Source organism: Arachis hypogaea, chromosome 15 (genome assembly GCF_003086295.3).
Source record: "Arachis hypogaea cultivar Tifrunner chromosome 15, arahy.Tifrunner.gnm2.J5K5, whole genome shotgun sequence".
NCBI classification, from domain to species: Eukaryota; Viridiplantae; Streptophyta; class Magnoliopsida; order Fabales; family Fabaceae; genus Arachis; species Arachis hypogaea.
The window spans coordinates 16,131,953-16,158,534 of NC_092050.1; the positions used below are offsets into that span (position 1 = coordinate 16,131,953).

The 26,582-nt window shown below is 34.7% G+C and overlaps 1 protein-coding gene across 1 annotated transcript; it reads left to right on the forward strand.

Moving 5' to 3' along the window:
- Positions 1-5,397: 5,397 nt before the first annotated feature.
- Positions 5,398-9,449, forward strand: LOC112749675 (homeobox protein BEL1 homolog). The gene is made up of 6 exons (XM_025798008.3): positions 5,398-6,042; positions 6,223-6,471; positions 6,570-7,465; positions 7,792-8,174; positions 8,499-8,559; positions 8,657-9,449. Exons 3-6 carry the CDS (start codon positions 6,695-6,697, stop codon positions 9,263-9,265), a joined length of 1,824 nt encoding a protein of 607 aa, XP_025653793.1. The 5' UTR covers positions 5,398-6,042; positions 6,223-6,471; positions 6,570-6,694; the 3' UTR covers positions 9,266-9,449.
- The last annotated feature ends 17,133 nt before the right edge of the window (positions 9,450-26,582 follow it).

Below are 26,582 nucleotides of genomic sequence, written 5' to 3' on the forward strand. Positions count from 1 at the left end.
AAAAGTTTAAATTCACCAATAAAATTAAGTCAAAGTTTAAATTCTATCCTATTCTTTTCTATTGCCATCGTTACCATTTTGCTTGCTAAAAAAAATTAAATTGAAGTTCATTATTACGTCATATATTAATTATTATATGGAGATTCCACTTGCTTGAAAATCATCTTCTCGGGCTATAAAAGATCAGAATATATAGAAACGAAACTAGTAAAGTAGAGGAAGAAAAGACCAAGTCAAAGCTGGTGTTGACCATTGACTGTTGACTGCTGAGCAAAAGAAAGAGTGATATACTACCCAGAATATACTTTTCCTAATTCATTTTTTTCTTCTACCAACTACTGGCAACTGCTGCAGCCTGCAGGCTGCAACCTTATCAACTGCAGTTTAAATTTCTTTAATATATAATTAGCGCACATAATTTTAAGTTTTTAATGAAACAAAAATAATTGAATGGAGAATGTTTAAGAACTTAATTTTTTTAATTAAAAAAATTAATTAGTGTGAGCAAATATAAGAAAAAATATTAATTCCGTAACATTTGTGATTTGCACACACTATCTATCTCTCAAGTAGTCTCAATTATTTTAATTTAATATTATAATATCTAACATGATAATACTATAAAAAGCAGACGTTTTCTCAAGCAGCCGTCACTTAGTAGAAAATTATGGTTTCATGTTGGAATTTAAAAAAAGAAAAGAGGAAGTAATTTATGAGGTGTATATAAAATAAACGGTTGCTTTCGTATAGACTTGTCTCCTACGGAAAACCTTTCACACAATCATCCATTGACGAGGCCCAACAATAGGGATTCAACTAACTTGGATAAACTTGTTTATTACAAGGGGAAGGCAACCCAGGATTAATTTTTACCATCTAAATATTATTTATATGCTAAGGTCATGGAAGTTTATTAATTTTACGTCGTAGTGGATATGTGCAATCTCAAGTAGTGTATATAGTATGAATTTATATAGTCAACTAAGAAAATAGAAGGGGTACTTTAGGGAAAAAACTTAACCCAACCACTTAACTATATATTACATCCAAATTTACTCTCACAAAATTTAAGAATAAAAAATCCCAAAGAATTGTGAGGTCAAGGATAATGTTCGATATAAAAATTATTCGGATCAATTTAAGATATTACCCTAGTTTTTATTAAAGAATTGTGAGGTCATTTAATCTAATTATATATTTTAGTGAAACATTAATATATGCTCTTCATAACTTATTTTTATTAACTTCCAACCATATATATAACCATACATATATAGTAATCCTTAGACTTTGACAGCATATATATATACCTCAATTTCATATGGACATTGGCCATTTATATACATTTGGTGATAAAAATCAAAATGGCCTCGCCATTCAGACAATTAGACGCAATTAATTATATGAGAAATTGGCCATGTCACCAACAGACAATAATTATGAAAATGGAAATTCAATTCAATAATATTAATTGTAACTCCATTACTACTTTAATTTCTTTCACTTTCGCATTCATCAGTTTTTGTCATTTCGAGGAGGGATACATGGCTTAGCTTATTTTATTTATTTTGCGCCTTAAGTTTCTTCATCAAGCTTTCTTATAGATTATTGGTTGATACGTGGTGAAAACGGATTCGAAAACCTGTTATTCTGATGGAGCATACAGGATAGATAGGAATCATAGGATTTAATTTGTTTAGTTTATTAAAATAGCATGCATATATATTGCATATGTAACCACGGTCTATTCATCAACAAAAACGGGGTGTTGATCAAACCATTGCTATCATCCTGCATCCTTTCACTTGGAGAATTAAGTATGAAGAAACTATTTAATTAAACTTAAATAATAGAATTAAATTAATCTTATATAGATAGGTATATATCAAAGTTGTAACGGTACCACGCACAAGAAGTAGTGCTGAAAATAATGGATGTATATATGTTGTGCTTCATATGGTAAGATCAGATGAGAGAAGGCAACGAATTAATAATGACAATTATTAAGAGATCAGAGTAATTGTACATATACAATAACAATAACAACAACAACTAACAATAATGTTCATAAGGAAGGGGAGAGATAGAGATGCAGAGTATTGTTTGGGTGCAACTGAGTTGACAGCCATTACATCTTTGGAAAAACTAAATAACCACGAATTGTTGGAAACGGGACACCTAGTCGCTATGATAGCATTAAATCCCTTAATATTGAATTATATATAATAAAATATTTTGTCTGCACAATTTAACCGTTGATAGTAACAAGGGTCAAGGGATGATATTATATTGAAGCGCTCTTTAATTTGTTCCATGGCGACATGGCGTCAACCAATTAAACACATCCTATTCTAACAATACCATGTTTAATTTTCGTTCACATGCTGATGAAAGAAATTAGTAGTGCCTACTGATCAGTCCAAAACAAAGATATGCATTTTACATGTTCGTTCATGATACAATATATAAAATATTCAGAATATTTATTTTTCTTTTTTTTTTCCCCCTTAGCCTCAATTATATTCCTCCCCTTCGCCCCTTTTTTAGTTTGTATTTTTTAGACTAAAAAAGATGGATTGATATGCAAATAATGGTGAGTAGGCAGGGGCAGCACACGCGGTTCATGAGGGCAAAACTGTGTTATATTTGAATATATGATAGAGACAGAGAATATTATAATTGTTTATGTGAATGATGAAAGGAGGTTGCATAGTAGTTAGTCGGTGGATTTGCAAAAGTATACTCCGATTTCTCCACTTTATTTGTGTGTCGATCTCAAACTGAGACAACAAGTTTGATCCCTCCAATCGTTAAAGGTGCTTGATTTGCTCTTTGGCGCTGTGCCCCACTTAGCTTATTATTATTATATTACATAACATAACATAACACAGTAACCCTATCATTAGGATGGTCCTCACTCCTAACCACACTAATAATATACATAATCACACATTCATATATTAATACAAAAAGGAGCATTTTTGTAATAAAGAAAAAGAAAAAAGAAATATAAATGAAGAAGATGCATGGACCACCCTAGGTAGTGGTAGGTACTAGGTAGGGGTGGTAGAAGTGGCATGTAGTTACAAGTTTCAAACCTGTTCAAAAATGTGGCTGGTGTTAATGAAGTCTGAGAGTTGTACAGGGCCTTACACGCACACAATCCCCCGCCATTTGTGGACTCCCTAATTGACCCCTTTCCCACGCCCATGAGTCACCCCTGCCCTGCTGCTTCTATAGTTATAGGTCGTCTTCCAATTTTGATTTCAAACCCTCTCCCCCGTTACTTCTAACTTCAAAATTAAACTAGTATTTCGTACACTCTACAACGTAACCTTTTTCATTCATTTGTTTCCGTATTGACTTGTAGATTTTCTTATTCGTTAGGTGGATAGACAGAGGTACGTTAAGGTAAAGGCTTCTCATTGTCTCTTCCCTGTAGCATCTAGTACACTAGTGTGTTGTTGTCTCCTACATACATTTTTAATTCCCCACCAAAACCATACAAACCAACCATTCACATAAATAAAATCTTCGCTCAAAGTTACGTCGACCCAATACACACCACTTACAACCTTATTTATTTATTTATTTCTTTATAGGCACAATTTTAATTCCACTTTACATCTAAACATACTTAAAAGAGAAACTGGGGCGTATTAGCTCTTTTTATGTGTATTAGCTCTTTATATATATAGAAATTAATGAAAAATTAAATGTTTGATGACTAATATTTTTTTATTTTTTATATTTAAATTAATATTAGCTAATTCTTCGTTTTACACTTAAAATATTAGTTTCATTATCCTAAATTAAGTATCTCATATAGTTAAGTTATACATCTAAACTCTTTAAACCATTAACAATACTTATCATCAGAGAGATTTTTTGTCAATAATAAAAAACTAAACATACATCCTTATGTAATACTAGCTAGTTTATATTATTTGACTAGTTACCAGCAACTAATATTTTGTTATATTTATGACTCAATTTGATTTAATTTCTAAGTTTTCATATCATAATCAATTTTTACTTTTAAGTTTTAAATATTCTTAATTTATTTGTCTTTTGTCACTAATCTAATACTTATGTGTAGATATGACAACTTAACAACTACTTGACATTGCCTTAAATATATTGGCCTTAATTTCATCCTTCAATTAACTAAATTAAACTATTTACATGATGTGAGTAATTAACTATACACATAAATATTTCAATTATGTTAGTTGTATATTAAAATTAGTCATTAAAATTAACTATTAGTATAAATACATATTAAAATATAAATATATATTGAAAATAAATTAAACAATATGTTAATGATTCATTTTAGTGTATAAATAATATTTTTTTAAATATTTTGATCTATTATCGAAATTGATGACAAAATAATTAATTTGATTTATCATTATAAAATACTTTATAGAATGAAACTGGTATAGCAAACTTCCAGTGTTATCTCAAGATATATAAATTAAAAAGAAAAAGAGAAAAAGAATCAAGGATGATGTAGGATATGTTGATGGTGGTGGTGCTATTGGGTATTGGTAATAGGCAATAGGAAGTAGGAAGGCATGCGCTGAGTGCGTAGTGCACACCCAACAGAGAGAGAGTGACGTCATATCGTGGTGTAGGGCAAAGGGGGAGGGGAAAATTTTGGCAAGCGGCGGAGAAAGCTCCCCCTCCATGGACCACTTGCTTTTTAACAGACAAATATTTAAAGCTGTGCGTGCCACCCTCAACTTCCCCACTCTCAACTCTCGCGCGTAGGGACCTCTTTTTCTTGCATTGCATGGCCATCCATGACATCAAACAACTTCTTTCATAAGCCACTCATTTTTAATCATCCCATCACTTTTACATACATAACCATGCAATATTATTCCTTAACCGACACTGATAACACGCATCAACTATATTTATCGTGCTGGTGAAATGGAAACGAAAAGAATAAAACATTGGTTATATTACTTACTTCATCAGTGAAAAGGAGAACACATGATGTAAATTAAAACATGGTTGGAGCTGATTCTGATTGAAAATTACCTAGGAATAAGATTATCACTTTCAGTCACAAAATGGGAAATCGTCAATAATCATTGACAAATGAAACCCATTAATGTGCATACATATACGTACCACAATGTTACTGTTCATTAATTGTTTCACATCATAGTGAATTGAATTCCAATGGGATGAGCTATGAGATGCAGTACGAGTTAAGTTGTGATGGGGGTATGGGAAACGTGGAATTAAATGGCGCGTGGAAGGGGCATATGAATAAATAAAAGAATTAAAGTGGAAAAAAAAAAAAAGAAAAGATGCGGTCCCATGCAAAATAGAGAGAGGAGGATGGGTGGAGTACTTTAATACGCGAATTAATGAGAATTAGAGGGGGGATCGGAAAAGAGTGGACCACCTCATCTCAATATCTCATCTCACGCCCAGTCCCTTATTTTAGGAACATTTTACACAAACCCAGGCATATAGCTGTGGAGATATAATAATAATAATAATAAAAATAAAAAGATCAGAAGCACAAAGTTCTGTTGAATTTTTATTGAGTGTGAGGCCCACTTGAACTCATCCTAAACAGAGTTCACTCTGTCTCTGCTGAAACCCATCTGAAAAAGCCTGGAAAAGACTCTACTTAGGATGACTTGCATCTTGGGATTCGTTCCCCTACAAAGATCCTCTTAACACCCCAATTACAATACTATACTCTACCATCACCCCGTTTTTTGTAATAAAATAAATTAATAATAAAGAATTTGGAGTTGGATGATGGGGAAGTAAGAAGGAAGGAAGGAAGGATCCCCTACACAAATACAAATAATATCCAATTTCCATTATTATTGTGGATTTGGATTTGGGGCGCTAAAAGCAGAATTTGTTATAAAATCAGGATTTTAGTAATGAGAGAGCAACTCATGTGGCGGCTTGTAGTATATGTACCAGGCAAAGGACGATCATTACTTTCTGTTGCTGCTTCTGGTCCTTCCTTCTTAACTGTACTTCCTTTGTAGACATTTCAAGGTCAGTCTTTTTATTTTATTCTTTAATACTCCAATCCAAATTAATATAATATTATTTACCTATTCTATTTAATTAATTAAATAAATAAAATATTAGTAGGGGTAAGAAATAATTGAGGAAATTTACTCTATAATTTGCTTTTGTATTTATATTGGTGCATTGACCCACTTCTTCTGCTAGAGAGAGAGAGAGAGAGAAAGAAAAGGGGGAGGGAGGCACACACATATGAAATGATGATGATGATGATGATGAACCCTATTCTGTGATGAGCAAGTATATATGTGATCTTTGTTGGTCCTAGCTAGGTTGGTTTTCATGGTCGTACCACCATCTATGTTTGCTTATTAACAGAACACCACCACTCTACAAATAAAGCTCCTCCCCACCCACTACCACCTCATACCAACCAATTTCTACTCCTCCCTTAGGGTAAGATCTTCCACTCATCCAACTTCTTAATTACTTTCTTGTTTTCTATATATACACTCCTTTGATTTGATGATGCTTTATCTTCAACTCTGTTTCAGATAGTGGATCCATCAAACTATATCCAGCTGGAAGTGGAAGAAGCAGAATATATAAAGATAGTTTTAGAAGAAGAAGCATCGATTGATCGATCGGAGAGGGGTTGGATTTGTATGTGTATGTTAGGATGGCTCGAGCAGTGTGCGAAGAGAAATCGAGGGAGATGGTGTCATCATCAGGTGGTTTCTGTTACTCGGGGACGACGATGGAAGGGTTGGTGGGGGACCCTGCAGACATGTTCAACAACCTCACCAGTGGCATGGACATGGTAGGGTTTTCGAAGAATGTTGAGCAGCAGAGTGATAGCAACAACCCTCACATGTGGAAGGCTTTGTTTGGGAAACAAGGGCCTTCCAATAGGAGCATCAACAACGATTCTTCTTCAGCCTCCTTCTACCAACAGCAACAGGTTGATGATGATTCATCGTGGCAGGAGAACAGGTTGGTGGTGGACGATTCATCTCTGAGGTGTGTGTTCCCATGTGAAGGAAACGAGAGGCCAAGTCAAGGTCTCTCGCTCTCTCTAAGTTCAACTAATCCCTCATCCATTGGCTTGCAATCTTTTGAGCTCAGACAAACCACTCACCCTCACCCTCACCCTCAGTCTCAGCCTTATTATGCATATCAAAATTTTGCTAATAATAATAATAAAGCTGCAGCTTCCTCCTCATCTACTAGTGCTTATCAAGGACACTTGATGCTCAAGAACTCCAAGTACTTGGTTCCAGCACAGGACCTTCTCAACGAGTTTTGTAGCCTGGCCATAAAGCACAAGTCCAACAACAACAACCACCAACACTGGGAAGATCACGATTCCTCAAAGAAGCCTTCTCCTACCTCTATTGAATTCGTCGAGCTGCAAAAGCGAAAGACCAAACTGCTTTCCATGCTCGAAGAGGTATGTGTGTATGTGTTTGCTATGGAAAAAAAAGGTGCAAGTCAAACGGTCTTTATTCCGTTATGTGAATTATTAGTATCTATCAATGCAAATCAACCCCAGTGAGGTCCCTAGCTAGCTAACTTTTTGATGGTTCGGTTGATGGGATTGTATTGGGGATTCTTTGAACTAACTAAGCAGCCAGTGCGGGCCTTTTCATTAATGCCACCACCTCGTGACAATAACTTACCCTTTTTTCTTTTCTTGCCAAACATGTCATTTCCTATTCCCCCTTTTTAATCTAGTATTGTATTGGTAAATCAAAGTAAAAAGATCTTTTAACTCAGGTTGACAGGAGATACAAGAACTACCGGATTCAGATGAAGGCGGTGGTGTCTTCCTTTGAGGCGGTGGCTGGGAACGGTGCTGCCACGGTTTACACGGCTTTGGCACAGAAAGCCATGTCTAAATATTTCAGGAACTTGAAGGATGCCATAATGGGGCAGATTCAGGCGACAAGAAAGGCCATGGGAGAGAAAGATCCAGTTGCACCAGGCACCACCAAGGGTGAAACCCCGAGGCTGAAGATCATTGACCAAGCTTTGAGGCAGCAAAGGGCATTCCAGCAAATGAGCATGATGGAAACTCATCCATGGAGACCTCAGCGTGGCCTTCCCGAGCGCTCCGTTTCTGTTCTTCGTGCTTGGCTCTTTGAGCATTTCCTCCATCCGTAAGTACCTCTCTTTCTTGGTAGATTAATACAATAAGTAGTAAGGTAGAATATTGATTTTGCGAAAGAATCAATGTTCACTCTAAAACCAATAAAGTGGTCAACAACGTAACTGCAAGTGGTTTCTCAATCATTTATGCCTTGCTAATAACTATACGGTACAACATTGGTAGTTTCTGTGCATCACCATCCGGATTCCTTTCATCCCTATTTTGTCATATATGATGCGATCTGTGTAGGACCATTAATATAATTACTATGCATGTATGTCACGTTAATTCAATGGAAGCTAAGGTCGTATATTTGGACCTTCATTCCTTGCAGTTACCCAAGCGACGTTGATAAACATATTCTAGCCCGCCAAACTGGCCTATCAAGAAGCCAGGCACGTCCATCTCTTTCTTTTCGCATTCCATTATTATGCTAGGTAGAGGGCCTTGTCAATAAAAATGTAAATGTATGTCTGGAAATGAATGAAGCAGGTTTCAAACTGGTTTATCAACGCAAGGGTTCGTCTGTGGAAGCCAATGGTGGAGGAAATGTACATGGAGGAATTGAAGGAACAAGAAAACATGATGGCTTCTTCGGAGGGTGCTGATGACCCGGACCTCCACCTGCCATCATCACGGTCGGAGGATCAGAAGCCAAGCGTAGTGGTTGGAATGGAGTCCGATCAGTGTGCGTCATCATCCATGCTCAACAACAACATAAAAAACGACCCAAAGAGCAGCCATAATAATCCGGAAGAAGAATGCTTGGGGAGAGTGATGGACACATTTGGATCGGTAGAGCTTGATTTCTCTTCATACACACAGCAGCAGCAGCAACAGCAGGGTTTCAATGGGGTTTCTTTGACTCTAGGGTTACAACAGCACGGTGGAAGCGGGGTGAGCCTGGCGTTCCCTCCTCCTCCGGTGAGCAGTCATCATAGCTCGCTCTTCTACGCAACAACCAGGGATCAGATAATGGACAGCTGTCCACCCTCATCGTCATCTATAGTTCATCACTACTCTCTTGTTGATGGCGAACCACAAAATCTTCCTTACAGGAATCTCATGGGTGCACAGTTGCTTCATGACCTCGCTGGCTAATTTATTTATTTATTAATATTTATTTTCAGATTTCCATGCACGTGCCTAACATGCTCTTTCAAATTCCTTTCTTAAATATATATATACTACTACATATAGTTATTAAGTTAATATGCCTTCAATCCATACATAAAGCAACTCTTGAGGTTAGAAATATATATAATTCCTATAGTTAGTTCCTCTATTTTTAAGTATGTAATGTATCTAGAAATCTACTTCTCTTCTCTCTTTATATTTTTTCAATTATGGCTTGGATGCTGTGGTGTGGCGCAACCTTTGATAGGGGCCGGCGGGCAGAGAATGCAAGTGGGAAATAAAATTCTTTCGTTAGGGTTAAAGATATTTGTTGGTTTGTCATGGAAAGAGAAGAATATAGTGTTGTGCCAAAATAAAAATGAAATGAAAAAAAAAGGAGAAGAATATTGGAAAAGGACAATAACATTTGGCTGTACAAATTTGGTGGGATGCTAAGAAGAACAAAAGAGATTGATTTTAAAAAAATATCAAAGATAATTTTTTGTGGTTGTGGTCCCTAATCGACGCTCATGAAGACAACATCTATCGTGGCGATAAGAATTGGTTGCTTTGTGATATGTCAACTTTGATGATTGGTTTATGTGTTAACCCTTCTTTTTGGCCAATGAGAAAGATACCTTTTCAACAAGTTCAGTGTTAGCGGCACAATGTATGTTGTTCACATCCCACATCCACACCCATACATACATATTTTATTTATATTTATGCTCAACTTGCATTGTGCTTCCATAGGGTGACGAATAGAATCGCATCAGTCCACTAGTGATTACTTGATACGTATTTTCATCCCTTCGTTTATCTATGTTCGTTTAACGCTACTATATATACACGCCATTGCTCTTCATTTGAATCTCTACTACTATATGTCCCTTCTAATAACATTATCCATGGATTTCACTTTTCAACACGGAAAAGAGAATTAAATTAACAATTAATGATTCAAAATCTAAATATATATATTCGAAATGGATAATGGGAATATTAATAATGGCGACCATATGAAATGTGGGAAATTAATGGCTATTTTCAGCTTTCTTAGCTTGGATATATTTAAATTAATTATTGTGGAATAAAGACAAAAAGAATAAAACTAATTTTTTTTGGTAGAATTATATAGAGAAATTCTCCACATACAAGCATTTTTTCATATAAGTCATATAAGTTATTTTTTTTTTTTCTTTATCCATGCCTCCTCTTTTTCTTCTCCTTCTTCTTCTTTTTCCGTGCCTCTACTTCTTCTTTATTTTTGAAGTGTTTCATCTTCATCGTCATGTTTCTCCTCGTTCTTTTTTTTATTTTGCAACATTATATATATATATATTTTTTTATTTTTTTCTCCTAAAAAGAATTATGAGAATATGAAATAAGAAAATGAAGAAGAAGCAGCAGCAGAAGATGAGGAGGAGAAAAAGGAAAAATTTTGAATTATGCATAAGGTGTACTTCAACGAATTTTGGGTGTATTTTTTAAATCCTTTAGGTGTATTTCTGTAATCCTTTGGGTGTATTTCTATAATCGTTTGGGTGAATTTCTGTAACCGTTTAGGTGTATTTCTATAACCGTTTGGGTGTATTTCTGTAATCGGTTGGGTGTATTTCTGAAGTTCCATTATCTTCAAAACGATTTTAAAGCTTGATTTCAAAAACCATGAAAATCGAAAAAACGAAACAAGAATACCAATGATAAACGCAGATAAACAACGAATGAAAAGGCAAAGAGAAAACGTACTAAAGAGATCAAATTTGGCAAGAAACTCATATAACTTATATGACTTGTAAACCAAATGACTTGTATCTGTAGCACTCCTCAATTATATAATAGAGATTTCATGCATGAATCAAAATGTTTAACTTATTTCCTAGTGGAACAATTTTCTTCTGATCTGATCATCATCGAACAGTTGCATAATTTGTTGTCATCATATGAAACCCTAAAGAAGTTTTTTTTGTTACGTATTCTGAGCTTGTGCTATGTCAAGTATGGGGATCAGAGTAGTGAAGCTTCTTTAATTTATAGACACATTTATATGCTGAATCATATGAACAAGAGAGTGCGGATGAGTAGGGTGAGATAGATAGACACAGTTATTATATATATTCGTAAAGAAAACAAGAATCTTTCGTTAGCTTCTATATGTATGTATGTGCCGATATAATTTATTTATTTATTTAATTTATACTCAATATTCTTTAGCAAAAAGATGGAAGGCTTGCTTCTCTCATGACTCATGAGTCCTCTCAGCAGTCACAACCAACTTTCCAATTTGGTAACTCAATAAAACTTGCGCAAAAATTGCGAGTGTATCATGTTTCCTTTTTGAATGTGTTTCGCTGTCTGTACTCTGTACCTACCTCTGCTATGTATTCATTTGCTACAAACCTTAACACCTTAATAAATAGGAGGGAAGATTCTTTTTTACGCATTACTTCAACTTCATTTTTAACTTGACCCTGGAATGGAAGATATATATGCTTCGGAATACATGTACAATACCTTCGAACAGTACTCCAGGCAGGGTTTACGAAGGAATTCAATGTGGTTGCTGCTAAGTACTAACTAATAAAATATAAGGCAATATAATCGAGTTTTCATTCATTTTTATTAAAATATATTATACCCAAATTCAGTGTTACTCACCTATTACTTTTTCAGTTTTTCAATTCCATATAGTAAAGTTTGTACTTCTTTTTTTTTTTTTTTGTCATCAAGTTTGTACTTCTGTATATCGTATATGATACAAAAATATTGGGCCAGCGTGCACATACAACGCATATAGTCTTCTGTTTTGTGTTAGGTTAGCCCAGCATTTTTATCATTTAAATTTCTCAGGAATGTATGTGTTTCCAATAATGTGCTAATGTGTGGTAATTTTCTTTTCCTTGGGCCTTCTGCGTGGTTTTCTTTTTTCAAGCAACTCAGACCCAAGCAATGAAAACTTGACAAAACATGTATTTTGTATATGACCAAAAACAAGTGCTTTTGCAAAAATATATGGGTCATACCAGACAAAAAAAAAAAAAAAAAGAGAAGAGAAAAAGAAAATATGGGCGAATACCATTTTTTTAATTAAATTTCATTAATATGGGAGTCTTACGGGAGAAGTGAAATTGTGGGTGGTGTTTTGTAATTTTTTAAAATAAAAAAAATTACTAATGGCCATTTTATTTAACTCAATTTTAATTGACAGAATATAACTAGCTGTACAGCTTTTATAGTAGATAACTGTTCATCTCATTTGTCATCACTATAGAAATTCTATTGATTGACATTATATTAGTAAATTTACATGCATTGTATCCAACAAAAAATCATCCGCTTCAGTGCTTCACTATTGTATTTTATTTCATGTTCTACCAATTATTTTTTATTTATTCTCTGTTTCAATATTTATTTTTTATTCACGTAATAAGTACCAAAAACAAAAAAAAAATTAAATTTTAAATTTAAATGATAAAATAAAAGATATATTTATAATTCCAACATTCATTCTTAAGTGGATTTGTATAATTACTTCTTCTCTTATTTTTTTTTTCAATTCGTCGTTGTGGCAATGATGGCAGTGATATTACAATGAATATGGTGAGATTTACTTCTTCTATTCAATTCGAAGAGATTCGCAGTTTTATTGAGGGTATATTTAGAGGAGTTGTTGTAGTGGTTCCACCAGCGAACGCATCATCACTACAAAAAACAAGTACTGAATACCGTCAGAATTATCGTTGAACATTAGCGGCGGATTTACCGGCAGATTTATCGGCAGATATGGCAATAAATTCGTCGGATAAAAAAATTACCATCGGATTAGATTTTCTGACGGTAAACTCGCCGGTAAATATTTAGAGGAAAAAAAGAAAAATTGGCGCAAGCATTACCGTCGGAATTACAAATCCGCCGGTAAATCTCAATTAATAAAACGCTGTGTTTTGGTCATATGTAATCCATTACCGTCGGATTTATCCGCCGGTAAACTTGATCTAAATTCAAAATGCGCGGCTCTCTCCCCTCACTTTCAAGAACACTCTTCTCTCCTCCATTCTCCTCTTTCTTCTCTCTCCCCTGCAACTACCTCTGACAGCCCCTCTGACCACCCTTCACTAGCGCTATCCACCTCCATTCTCTTCCAAAGTTTGCGTCAAGTCGCCTGTATCATGTTTCGTTGCGTCATATAGGGTTGCTCTTTCTGTCTTTGCCACCGTTGGAAGAGATGCCGCTGCCTCTCCCTCTGTTATCGGAGTTGTGTCTCTCCTCTGTCGTCCAGGTAGGCTGCCCTGATCCCTCTCCCTATTCCATCTTGTTTTCATTTTTTTTAATAAAAAACTTCTAACCTTTTTTTGCCTTAATCCCCTTTTTTGAACCAACATTCAGTCCTCCTTCTCCCTCTGATTTTTCTGCCCGCGGCTACTTCAATTGTTGGCTAAACTTATTTTGATCTTTTGGCTCTAACATTTTTTTTATTTTTATGTCTTGATGAAGCAGAGAATTTACGAATTTGTAGCTTGTTTGATTGCTGATATTGCTTGCATGTTATTGGTAAGACCACCAGAGAAATTGTGTGCTACTTTTATATTTGTTCTGCAGTTTTTATCTGTTTTTAACTTGCCTTGTTTGCATATTTCTATTTTACCAAGTATAAATTTACTGTGAAAGAAAGTATATAAATAACGTTTGTCCAATTTAGGATATTAGAAACAAAATAGTTAACGTGCAAAGCTTTTTCAAACTATTAGAAGCACAACAGCTTTTGATATTATATTTTTTTATTTTGTTGTTATTCTAGTTATTTTTGTGGTATTTTTCGTTTATCAAAAAGCACCTGTATCTAAGAATAAGGAACTCTTAACCACCCTCAAGAAATATTTTTCTTCTTGTTTTTGTGTTACTCTAACCTAGGACTTTATAGCAATGAAGACCCATTAATTGATCTTAGAAACATCACGAACCAGAGCCAAGCATCAATAGTATATTTACTTTTCATTAAAGCTTGTGCATGATTTAATATATAAAAATAGTGATATCTTTTAAATGATAAATTTTTCTATTTCTGTGGTCAATTATTTTTAGCTTTCTTTTCTTCAATTTCTGTACAATATAAACCTCAAGTCAAATGTTCAGAACTGAACACATGATATTTCATTTTTTATTTATCTTTCATTTTTCTTTCTATTTTGCAATGAATGATTGTTTTTGCCAGACCCATCAAATTTGTATTATTATTCACCTTTGAAAACGTATTAGCAGTGGGAAGGTAGATTCGATTTCTCCTCACACTTCTGGTTGTTTTAGAGTTAATTTTTTTTCCCTTAGATTGGATTCAATTCAATGCACTTTCCAACTTTTGTTTTGTATATCTGGCAGCACAGCCTTTTTTCTTAGACCTGCACAACAACTTAGAATGATGTTTGATACTACTCGTGTTTTCACAACAACCATATACATTGGATATGTGGTTATAGTACTCATATGTGTGCTCTGGGTAAGTCATACACCATTGATAATACACAGTTATTTCTTTAATATGCTAATAATTTTGGAATCCTTAATTTTCCTACTCATCCTTGCAACATGATTCAAACAATTACTTAGATCTTTCTCTTGCTTCAAAATTTTCTATATGAGTATTGAACAGTAGAAATGGTTAAAAGGAAGAGATTTGATGATTAATTTTTTGTATACTCATTTAGTCTTACCGCGTCATCACTTCGGATTGAATGTGGTCCATTTTAAGTCTGGACCACACTCCATCCTATGGTGACAAGGTAATATTTCTCATGTTGAATAATTGTAAGCAACCTTTTTGCCGTTGTCTATTTGCCCAATTTGATAGTAGAGTCTGATCAATTAGTATTGTTTTTCATAATAATTGATATCCTTCTTTCTTTTTGTAGATTCATGACAAGTTGTTGAATATAGTTTTATACCATTTTGTTTAATTTTTATAATTGAGGGTTTAGTGCATTTTAAATTTGATTTCTCTGCTTAATTAAATTCTTTTTTTAATAATAAGCTTTGATATTTAAATTTGTTTGAGAATTTTCAACTAAAAAATATAGACAAATTATTATAAAAAATTATAAAACTTTGAATTATACTGTGTTAGCCGACAATGAATGGATTGAATGAAGGAACACCTTAATTCATTCATTAAAATTCCACCCGTTTTCTTCAGTCTTCCACTCTTGCTCTCTCATCCCTCTCCATTACAAAATACTGACCTGTTTTGAAGGAGAGGACATGAGAGTTGGGTTCTTTAAGGTGTTTTCCCTTTTGCATACCTCATACATGTTCCTTCATTCAATCCATTCATTCATCTCATTCTCTCATTCAATCCATTCATTTATTTCATGACTTCTAACAACTTCCTCCTTCGATTAATTTCCCTTCATCACCAATTATTTTTCATTTATTCTCTACTTCAATATTTATTTCCTCTTCACCTAACCAGTACCAAAAACCTGAAATTTAAAATTTAAAATTTGAATGGCAAAATAAAGGATATATTTATAATCCCAACATTCATTCTCCAGTGGATTTGTATAGTTGCTTCTCCCATTTTTTCTTTTAACCCGTCATCATGGTGGCGGTGGCGGTGGTATTGCAATGAACATCGTGAGATTCACTTCTTCTATTCAATTCAAAGGGATCCGCAGCTTTGCCGAGGATACGTTCAGAGGAGAAGTCGACATGGTTCTACCGGAGAATGCATCGTTAGCTTACAAACCCAAATTAGGGTAAACCATGACCCCCAATTAATTTGTTCATTGAAATTCTACCCGTTTTCTCCAGTCTCCCACTCATTCTCTCTCATCCCTCACCATTACAGACCAAAATCCTGCACTTTTTAAACAAATAAATCAGTGTGTTTTTGTGCATGTGAGATAATGGTGGTAGGGGTTACTGTGGTGGACTAGGCGACGATGACTATGGTGGTTAAGGATGCTATGGCGGTGGTCATCGCCATTGCGCGTGGTGGTGGATACCGAGGAAGAGGTCGTTCTTCTTTCCCTCTACTGCTAACTGCTTTTTCTACGACCTCATAGAAACCAATTTTGAAATTTTTCGTTCGAGGTTTTTCAATTTTTTGTTCAAATGTACCATATTTTAAAATTGTGATTTTAATTCTATTTTATTTTTCGGCTTCAGATGCATTTCGACTACAATGTGAGGAATCCAACATAAGCGTCGGTTATGTTGGGCCTAAATTGCATGTCAACCCACCATTTTTTTTTTCTAATAATTATTTACAAGAATTTCAACTCTCATGTAACCTTATTCTATCTTTCTACTTATTGCAAAACATAACTCAATTTTTTATCATCATTATATTCCCCTTCTTTTTATTTTTCCTAACAATTGTTATTTGATTTTGAAGATTCTAAAAGGCTTAGAGAAGGAGGGGTTGAATCTATGACCTTCTTTAACTTTGATAAAGTGAGTCTTAAAACCAGAAATTAAACTTGGCTACTATTTGGTTTGCGCAGCGGATTATGCAGGACATAATTTTGTTTTGTCTCATAAAAACCAGAAAATAGAACTAAAGTAGAAAAGAAGAATGTGACACATCCATATATCCTGGTTCAGTTGCCTTGTGCAATGCAACCGACATCCAGTCTCCACCACAACGTTGGTGGAATTTTCACTATCAATCTAAGTATTATATACACCAATTTCCTAGGACTCAATGTAATCCTATCTGGGCTCACAAGCTTCAACATAAACTTGACTTGGCTATGCAAATACCTAGACTCACCACACTAAGTACTTACCCAACTTAGCAAGGGATACCTCTCAGGTACATGACACAAAACTGAAAATACAACCAAAAGAAATCTAAAATCACTCTTGGCTTTTCTCTCAAGTGTTTCTTTCAGCCTTTTTCACTCTATGGCTTTTTCTCAATGCCTCTTTTTCTTGCCTTTTACCTCAAACAGAATACAAAGAAAGATATACATTGAAACTGAAATACAAAATAGTTAATAATGAAGGAGATAATAATTCACAGCCTTGACTCTATGTATTGAACCCAGCATCTGAACTCATAACCTTGTTCTTCATCTTGGCAGGGTGCTCCCTTTAGTGTAAGTGCAATGCTTCCAAGACTTTAAACTCAGTAGTGAGGATTCACTTTTTGCTTTCTTTGTCTTGGGTTTTCTCTCCTTGCTTTCCAATGAAGTTCATTTTCCCTTTTTGAACCTTAGTCAGAGCCATGGTTAGGGTTTTTTTAAAGTCAACTTCTTGGTCTTTGGGCATGCTGAGCTCTTCCCTTCTTTTTCATCAATCAAACCCAAAAATTAGGGATTTCAAATCTGGATGTTGGCTTGAACAAGGAGGGAAGGGCAGCAGAGACAGACTTGCTCAGTGATAATCCCAAATTCAAACCCTTGAAATTTTGCTTTGGCTCCAAGTAACAATTTGAGCCATTGATTAACAGCAGAGATAATCAACCACCATTTTCTTCATCTTTCCCAAAATGGCGGTACAGAGAGTAGGAGAAGATGTGAAGAAATCAGCTTGCATGCAAATGGAAATTATTTACCTTTAACCTCTGACTTAGCTTAACATGCTTCTTATTAGTGTGATTGGACATTGCTTTCTTGATTCACTTTCTCTTTCTTTCTTCTCTGGTGTGTGAGCTCGAAGATGAAGCTCTCTCTCTTTTTCTTTTGTTTACTCGCAATGCACAAGAAAAGCTTAGCTTAGGTTTGATTTACTAAAGCTTGGTTGACATTAGGCTTGGTTTGTGGATCAATATCCATTCAGCACACTTGAGTGCATTATGCCTCATTGGTTTGGGCTGCATCTTAAACAAATTTGAGCCTGCAATACTAAATGAAACAATCAAACCCAATTGGTTATATAACCCAATAAATCAATGTTTGTCATCATCATTAAATTAATTGTATTCTTAACTCAACAATCTCCTCCTTGATGACAACATAATTTTAAAAAATAATAAAAAGGATTTGAATTAGATGAAATTAAGACACTTTCCTTTGATGTTATCAATTTGTTTTGATGAGCTCCCCCTGAAAGTGTGCTCTTCATTTGCTTCCTGTTAATGTATATACATATAGAGAACACAACTATACACAACATACACAAGCTTGTACAAAAAAAAATGTGATGCAACATTTTCAACAGATTTATCAAAAATCCATCATGTATTTTCTTAACACAAACTTAGTTAAAACTTCATCTAACCATTGAAACCAAACACCTGATCATGGTCCAAGTGTATCATCAACACTTGTTAAAAAATCATGCAAAAGTTATCAAGAAATAAATCAATCGTCAAGAATTCTAAAACATAGCACAAGAAAATTAATCATTCCAAAATAGAGCATAAAACTGAAACAGGGCATGATAAAATTAACCAATTCAAAAACAGAGTATGCTCAGATCATTTTCAAACGAAACATATCACTTGCATCAAAATAAAAAAAAAACTATCAAACCCAAAAACTTATTCTACTACTCCCTCTTTTGTCATCAAGGGAGATACCAGAAGCAATTCGACCCTGCAAAAAATGTTAGCACAAAAGCAATATATTAACCGAATTAAGAAAATAGTTGCAAACCGAATTGTTGTTAGAGATTACAGTCATCCAAAACATAAATAGTATTGAAAAACAAACTAAATTGTTCCAAGAAACACAGAGTCAAATAACAAAAACCAGCAACTAGGGACATCCTCAAGCATCCGAGCCATCCTCCTCAGAATCAAGTGGTTCCTCTTGATCAGGGGCCATAGTGTCATCCTCATTAATGTTGTCTATATACTTCAGAAGGACAACCACTCAGTCTCTTAATTTTCTGAGGGCATTCTCATTTCTCACCGCAAGCTTCCTCTCTTGTTGGCTTGTAGAGATTAGATGGTTGGACAGGTTCACAAATTTCTGTAGAACATCTTTGACAACTCAGTAAAGGAGTGATTTGTGACCAGTTGAAGTTGAAGGAGGAGGGATGTCATCTAGCTCATCATCATCATCAATGACAACCTTTTTAGTTCTTGTTGCCCTTTTCTTTTGCTATTTCACTGAACCACCTCCTTTTAGATATGAGTGATTGAGTGTCTATTTTCATATGATTCATTTGAAACGTCAACACAAATTGTTCAAAAATGCAGGTTAAAAATATGCCATAAGGGAGATCCACATTTTTGTCACTCCTTATGCAATCAAACATATGTCTCACCATTAAATATGCAAAAGAAATTTTAGTTTTAGTGATGATAGCATACAAAATCAATGTTTCACAAAAAGACACCCTCTGATATGAGCCACTTTGAGGTAGAATTATGTGGTTCACTATACGATGCAATTGAGTATGAGAAGGGCCAACGGCTCTATGAGTAGGAGTAAAACCATCAATCAGAGAGATATTCTCAAACACATGAGCCAGAATATCTTTATATGACACACCCAACCCCTCATCCTATTTTTCTGAAGTGTAAGCACACACACCAACATCAGTATATTCAAGGGAGCCACTTATAGATTCACTATTCAAAACAAGTTCCCGACCTTTCACATAAGAATGAATGGTTCCCTTATGGTATGTCAGATTTGCATAAAACTCCCGAGCTAAATCTGGATAAATAGGCTTTTTGATTTTGAAAAATTGATTCCAGTCCATAAATTCAAGATTTTTAACAAATGCAAAACCTTTCTTTTTCAGATTGGGTAAGTCAGCCAAGAATGTGGGGCATATGGGACGGTGAACAACAACACCTTGATAAAAGTCATGGTTCATGGCAGAGCAAAAACGGTGAGGGTTGTAGTTGGAGTGAAAGGTCATAAAGGAAGATTTGTGAGCAAATGATCAATATTGTGAGGTTCCTTAACTAATTGAAGAGGGATGTGAGGATTACCTCTTTGAGGAAGCTGAGGAACTGACCTCGGCTTTTGTCTTGAAGGTTCAAGAGTAGGTTCCTCTACGGCAGGACGCTTCCCCTTTGAAGTGCTTGGACGAGAGGGAGCACTTTGTGGAGCAGATGGCTTAGAAGACGAAGGGTATCTTAGAGTTGTTTTTGTTTTTGCCATTGGATCAGTGCGAGGCGGAGAGAGCGATAGAGTGGGGGAAGGAGTAAAGGTAGGATCTTTGGTACATGAGGAGGCTCTAGGTTTCTCTGGGATTATGGGAAGTTAGGAAGTTGGGAAAGGGCAATTCTTCGAGTGACAGTTTTCTTTCTCATCTTAATGTGAAACAAGGATTTTGCACTTATAAAAAAAATGATGGTAGTAGGAGAAACCGAAGAGGTTATGCAAGAAGTTATGAAGAGAGAAGTTTGGTAACTACTACAAGTAAAATGTTTCTTGAAAACATGCATGTGCAGAACCTATGAAAACCCTTTGAAAATACTTGACATCATGTTGAAAAGGTTTCATTTAAGATAATATAAATAAAGAAAATATAACAAATTTAAAAGAAAAATATTTTAACAAAAGACAAACTAGAAAAGCCCACAAAATAAATGTAACACTCATTTGGCCCAAAGGTGGTAGTGTTTAAGGAAACACAATGAGCCACAAGAAATATGAACTGAAGGTTGGCCCACATGATTCAGAACTCGAGACTAACCCCAGAAACTAAGATCCAGGAAAATGGCTCATCATTTGCCTAGAATTGTCTCCTCCCGACCTAAGAGACAAAAATATCAATTTGCACGTCAGCGATGCTAAAATAAGAAATCATGATTTAGAATGTCTAAATTAGTTTTTAATTTACAAAATCTGTCTCTAGCCAGAGGTTTGGTGAATATATTAGCTAATTGGTCCTCTGATTTAACAAATTGAATACTAATATTGCCCTTTTGGACATGTTCCCTTATTGAGTGAAACCTCACTTCAATATGTTTAGTTCTTGAGTGCAAAACTGGATTTTTAGAAATATTTGTGGCACTCATGTTGTCACACAACAAGGGAATGTTATCAGCATTCAACTTATAATCAGCAAGTTGAGTTTTCAACCAAAGCAACTGAGAACAACAAGAGGAAGCAGCAATATATTCAGCTTTAGCAGTGGAAAGAGCCATTATGGACTGCTTCTTGCTTGACCAGACATTCAAAGATCTTCCCAGAAAACAACATATGCCAGATGTACTTTCTCTATCTACTTTGTCTCTGGCAAAATCTGTATCACAATAACCCACTGCAGAAAACTCATCAGTCCTAGGATACCACAAACCAAAGTTGGATGTGCCATGAACATATCTAATGATCATTTTAACTGCAGAAAGAAGTGATTTTTTCGATTGTGATTCGAACCTTGAACAAATTCTAATACTTTGCACAATATCAGGTCGAGAGGATGTTAAGTACATAAGAGAACCAATCATTCCTTTATACCTAGTCTCATTAACATCTTTTTCAGTTTCACCCTTGTCTAACTTAGAGTTATAGTGCATGGGAGTTTTCATGGGTTTGGTATTCTCCATACCAAACTTCTTAACTAATTCCTTGGCACACTTCTTTTGGTGAATAAATGTTCCATTTTCAGTTTGTTTAATTTAAAGTCCAAGGAAGAAATTAAGTTCACCCATCATACTCATGTCAAACTCACTTGTCATGGGTTTTTCAAATTTAGAACAGAATGATTCATTTGCTGATCCAAATATTATATCATCAACATAAATTTAGACTAGAATAAAAGAATCATTAAAGTTCTTAATAAATAGAGTAGTATCCGTGGTGCCTCTTTGAAAATTATTTTTCAAAAGAAAAGAACTAAGTCTTTCATACCATGCTCTTGGAGCTTGTCTTAATACATAAAGAGCTTTTGAAAGTTTGAAAACATGATTTGGATGCTCTTTATTTTCAAAACCAGGTGGTTGAGGCACATACACTTCTCTATCAATGACTCCATTTAAAAATACATATTTCACATCCATTTGAAACAATTTAAAGCCACAATGGACAACATATTCTAGAAGAAGCCTAATAGCTTCCATTCGGGCCACTGGAGCAAAGGATTCATCAAAATCTATCCATTCTTCTTGATCGTATCTTTGTGCTACCAGTCTAGCTTTATTTCTAGCAATGCCTCCATTTTCACCCAATTTGTTCCTAAAAATTCACTTGATGCTGGTCACTTTCTTTCCATTTGGTTTAGGAACAAATATCCAAACTTGATTCTTTTCAAACTGTAGAAGTTCTTCCTCCATAGCCTTTACCCAAGAAGGGTTATTAAGTACTTCTTAGATGTTTTGAGGCTTAATTTGAGATAGAAAGGCCACGTTTGAATCTTCAGATGCCTTTTTAGTGGAGAATCGAGTTTTGACACCTTGAGAGACATCCCCAATGACAAATTCTTGTGGATAGTTCTTCAAAAATCTCCATTCATGGGGTCTTGAGGACTTAGGAATATATTCGGTTAAGGTGGGATCAATGGAACTGGTATTCCCATGGATTTTGCCAGTTTTAGGAGATAAAACAAAAGTATCTCCTTAGAATCTTCTGCAGCAGCAGGTTCAGAATTAGGTTGCCCAGAATTTTTTTTTCTTGATTTTGGGCTTCATTGGCATTACTCTCCACTTGATTTCTTAGATCACAGTCTTCCAAAATACTTTGAACCATGTTAGTATCATAAAAAGTAACATGTATGGACTCCTCTGTAACTCTAGCATCTTGATGGTAAACTCTATAAGCTTTGCTAATTGTGGAATAACCTACAAATAAACACTCATATGCTTTTGGATCAAATTTTCCTAAATTTTCTTTGTTGTTTAAGACAAAACATTTGCATCAAAAGTCATGAAGATAATTCAAATTTGGTAGGTGTTCTTTCCAAAGCTCATAAGGGGTTTTCTTTAAAAACTTTCTAATGATTATTCTGTTTAAAATGTAGCAAGCCGTATTAACAGCTTCAGCCCAAAGGAATTTTGGAACATCACTTTCACATAGCATGGCCCTAGCCATTTTTTGAATGCTTCTATTTCTTCTTTCAATAACACCATTTTGTTGTGGTGTTCTTGGACAAGAAAAATTTTGTGATATTCCAAATTCATCACAAAAGGATTCAAAAGATTGATTTTCAAATTCTTTACCATGATCACTTCTAATAGAAGCAATCTTTAAATCCTTTTTATTTTAAATTCTTTTGATAAAAACCTCAAATGCTGAAAAAGCATCATTTTTATGAGTAAGAAACAAAATCCAACCGAATCTAGTATAATCATTCACAATCACCAAGCCATAATGTTTACCACCCAAACTTTGAGTTCTTGTTGGACCAAAGAGATCAATATGTAGCAACTAAAGTGGTCTTTTAGTGGAAATGTCTTCCTTTGATTTAAAAGAACTCTTTATTTGTTTTCCAATTTGACATGCATCACAAGTGATGTCTTTGTCAAATTTGATCAAAGGAAGACCTTTCACCAAACCCTTTTTAATTAGCTTGTTAATTTGAAACATGCTAGCATGACCCAATCTCTTGTGCCATAGTCATTTTTCAGATTCTTTAAAATGTAAACAAGTTACATTTTGATTCTTTAGTTCATCAAGAGTGAGGCCATACACATTATCACAATGATTAGCAACAAACAATACTTCATTTGTCTTTTCACTCACAACACGGCATTCTAGTCTTTTGAATATCACCAAGTAACCCAAATCACACAATTGGCTAATACTCAAAAGATTATGCTTTAAACTATCAACCAAAAAGACATCATCAATAAAGGTAGAATGATCTTTACCTACTTTTCTAAATGCAATGATTTTACCTTCGCCACCATCTCCAAAGATCACAAATCCTCCATCATACTTGTTGAGTTTGATGAAGAAAGTTGACCTTCCCGTCATATACCTTGAGCATCTGCTATCCAAGTACCACATGTCTTTCTTCTTCTTGGATGCCAGACAAATCTGCAAACACTCTTAAGTAACCTTAGGTATCCAAACTAATTTAGATCCTTTGAAGTTAATCTATCTAGGTTGTCCAAGTGCATTAAAATCACAAATAACCTTATATGTTTGGTTTCCTACTCTTCTTTTGTCAATAAAGCATTGGGAGTAAGAGTGACCAGGTTTCTTGTCATTAAAACAATGATTTCTGTGTGCTTGTTGCTGAAATTAATTGAGGCTTTGATGTTGATTATAACACCCTAACTTTTAGCACCTCATGATCGCACTAAAAGTCCGGCGTCACCTACCTCTACTCCTTTAATTTTATACTATATTTATTTAATATTGAACCTTTGCGAATACAAACCGAAAGTTTTAATTAAGAAAATGAAGATTCTTTATTTTAAACCACTTAACCACAAAGGTACATAACAAAAATATATAAAAGAATATGAATTTGATTGAATTCAAATAGTTATAAAATTAATTCAATTACTTATAATAAAATAATTTCTAAAAATAAGGAACTCCAATTTATGAAATGAATTATAACTTATTTATATTTATATTTATATTTTCAAAATTGTGGGTTGTTACATTGATAATGATTAAAAGAGTGAAATTTTCTGTTTCTTGAGAAGGGTGCATTTCTTTTGACAAATTCATTTTTTGTATTAGCAACTTTTTCAAAAGGTTTCAAATCAGAATTTTTAGAGGCAAACGGACTTCTTGAATAAGAGGTTCTTTTGAAAAAATGTGGTCTTTTGAAAGTAACCTAATTATTTGACAAGTAGCCCATACCTGACCTGTTTGGAAGAGGTTCAGTTCTTGAGGATGATGCTATTTTATCAAAATATGGCTGTTCAAAAGTAGCATTATTGTTGGTAAAATGTCCAAGACCAGATTTATCAAAATTGGTTTCTGTTTTTGTGGAAGACGCCATGAATTTTGCAATTGGTTTTTCCAAAACTGCATCCTCTTTTGTCACATAGCCCAAACCTGATTTTTCAAACAATGGTCTTTGACTTGCAAGTAGTTTGTCCAAGTTGCTTGAACTATGAGCAAACTTTGCTAAATCACAATTCAACTTTTTAATAATTTTATTTAATCTTTCATTTTCAGCAACAAGTTCTTGAGAAGGATCAACTATGTGCTTTCTTTTAAGTTTTTCAATTTTAGATTTTAAAAACTTATTTTCTTCAATAAGATCAATAGCACATTCGGTCTCCTTCACTTTTTTTTTCAAGAAATCATTCTCATCTTTCAATACTTCATTTTCAGATTTGCATTTGTTATATTTATTCAGCAATTTCTCAGAATGGTGAGTGAGATCATCAACAATTACATGTAAATCATCCATAGACAAGTCATAGTAGTTTACCTCATCTAATTGATCTTCACCGGCTAGAAAACAGACTTGAGCTTCATATTTGGTGTCCTCTTCCTCATCTAAATCATTTTCTAAATCCTCCCAAGAGGCCATGAGCACTTTCTTCTTTTCTTTCTTTGCCTTGTCCTCCTTTTTTTTTTATCTTAGGGCAGATGAATTTGAAATGTCCAGCCTCCTTGCAGTTGTGACATATTACCTTGCTCAAATCCTTCTTGTACTCCTTTGAGCTTGATCCTTTGTGCCTGCTTTTGTTCCTCATTAGCTTTCTTAGTTTCCTAGAAAAAACACAAGTTCGTCATCTGAAAAACTGTCACAAGACTCACTCTCATCAGGTTCTACTGTTGATTTTAAGGCTATTCCTTTTTTCTTTGTGTCTTGGCTTGTGTGTGTGGTTTTATAAGCTAGAAGTTTCCCTCTTAGCTCATCATAGGTTAGTGGGCTCAGGTTGTTACTCTCAGCTAGGACAGTGGCTTTTGTTTCTTACTCTTTTGTAAGGCTTCTAAGGACCTTTCTCACTAGAGTTTGTTCAGTGTGTGTTAAACCCATAGCATCAAGGCAGTTGATGATGATTAAGAATCTCTCAAACATGTTATCAATGCTTTCTCCATCCTTCATGGTAAACATCTCATACTCTTTTCGCAGCATATCAATCCTTATTTTTTTGACTTATTTGGTGCCTTCGTGTGTGATCTGGAGTTTCTCCCAGATTTCTTTTACCGTCTTGCATCTAGACACCTTTCGGTACTCCTCGAAGCTGATAGCACAGTGTAGCAATTTGATAGCTTTAGCATTCAGCTCCACCTTCTTTTTGTCATCATCATTCCATTCAGCTTCCTCTTTTGGAGTCACCACTCTATCAGCACTAGTCTTTGTTAGAATTTTGGGACCACTCACAACTATCCTCCATATGTTATAATCAATTAATTTAATAAAGATTTGCATCCTTTTTTCCAGTAAGCGTAATTCTTCCCATTGAAGAAGGGATGCCTGTTATTTGACTAACCCTTTGTTAGCGTGTAGGCCACTATGGTTGTGCCCAAGTTGTTCACCA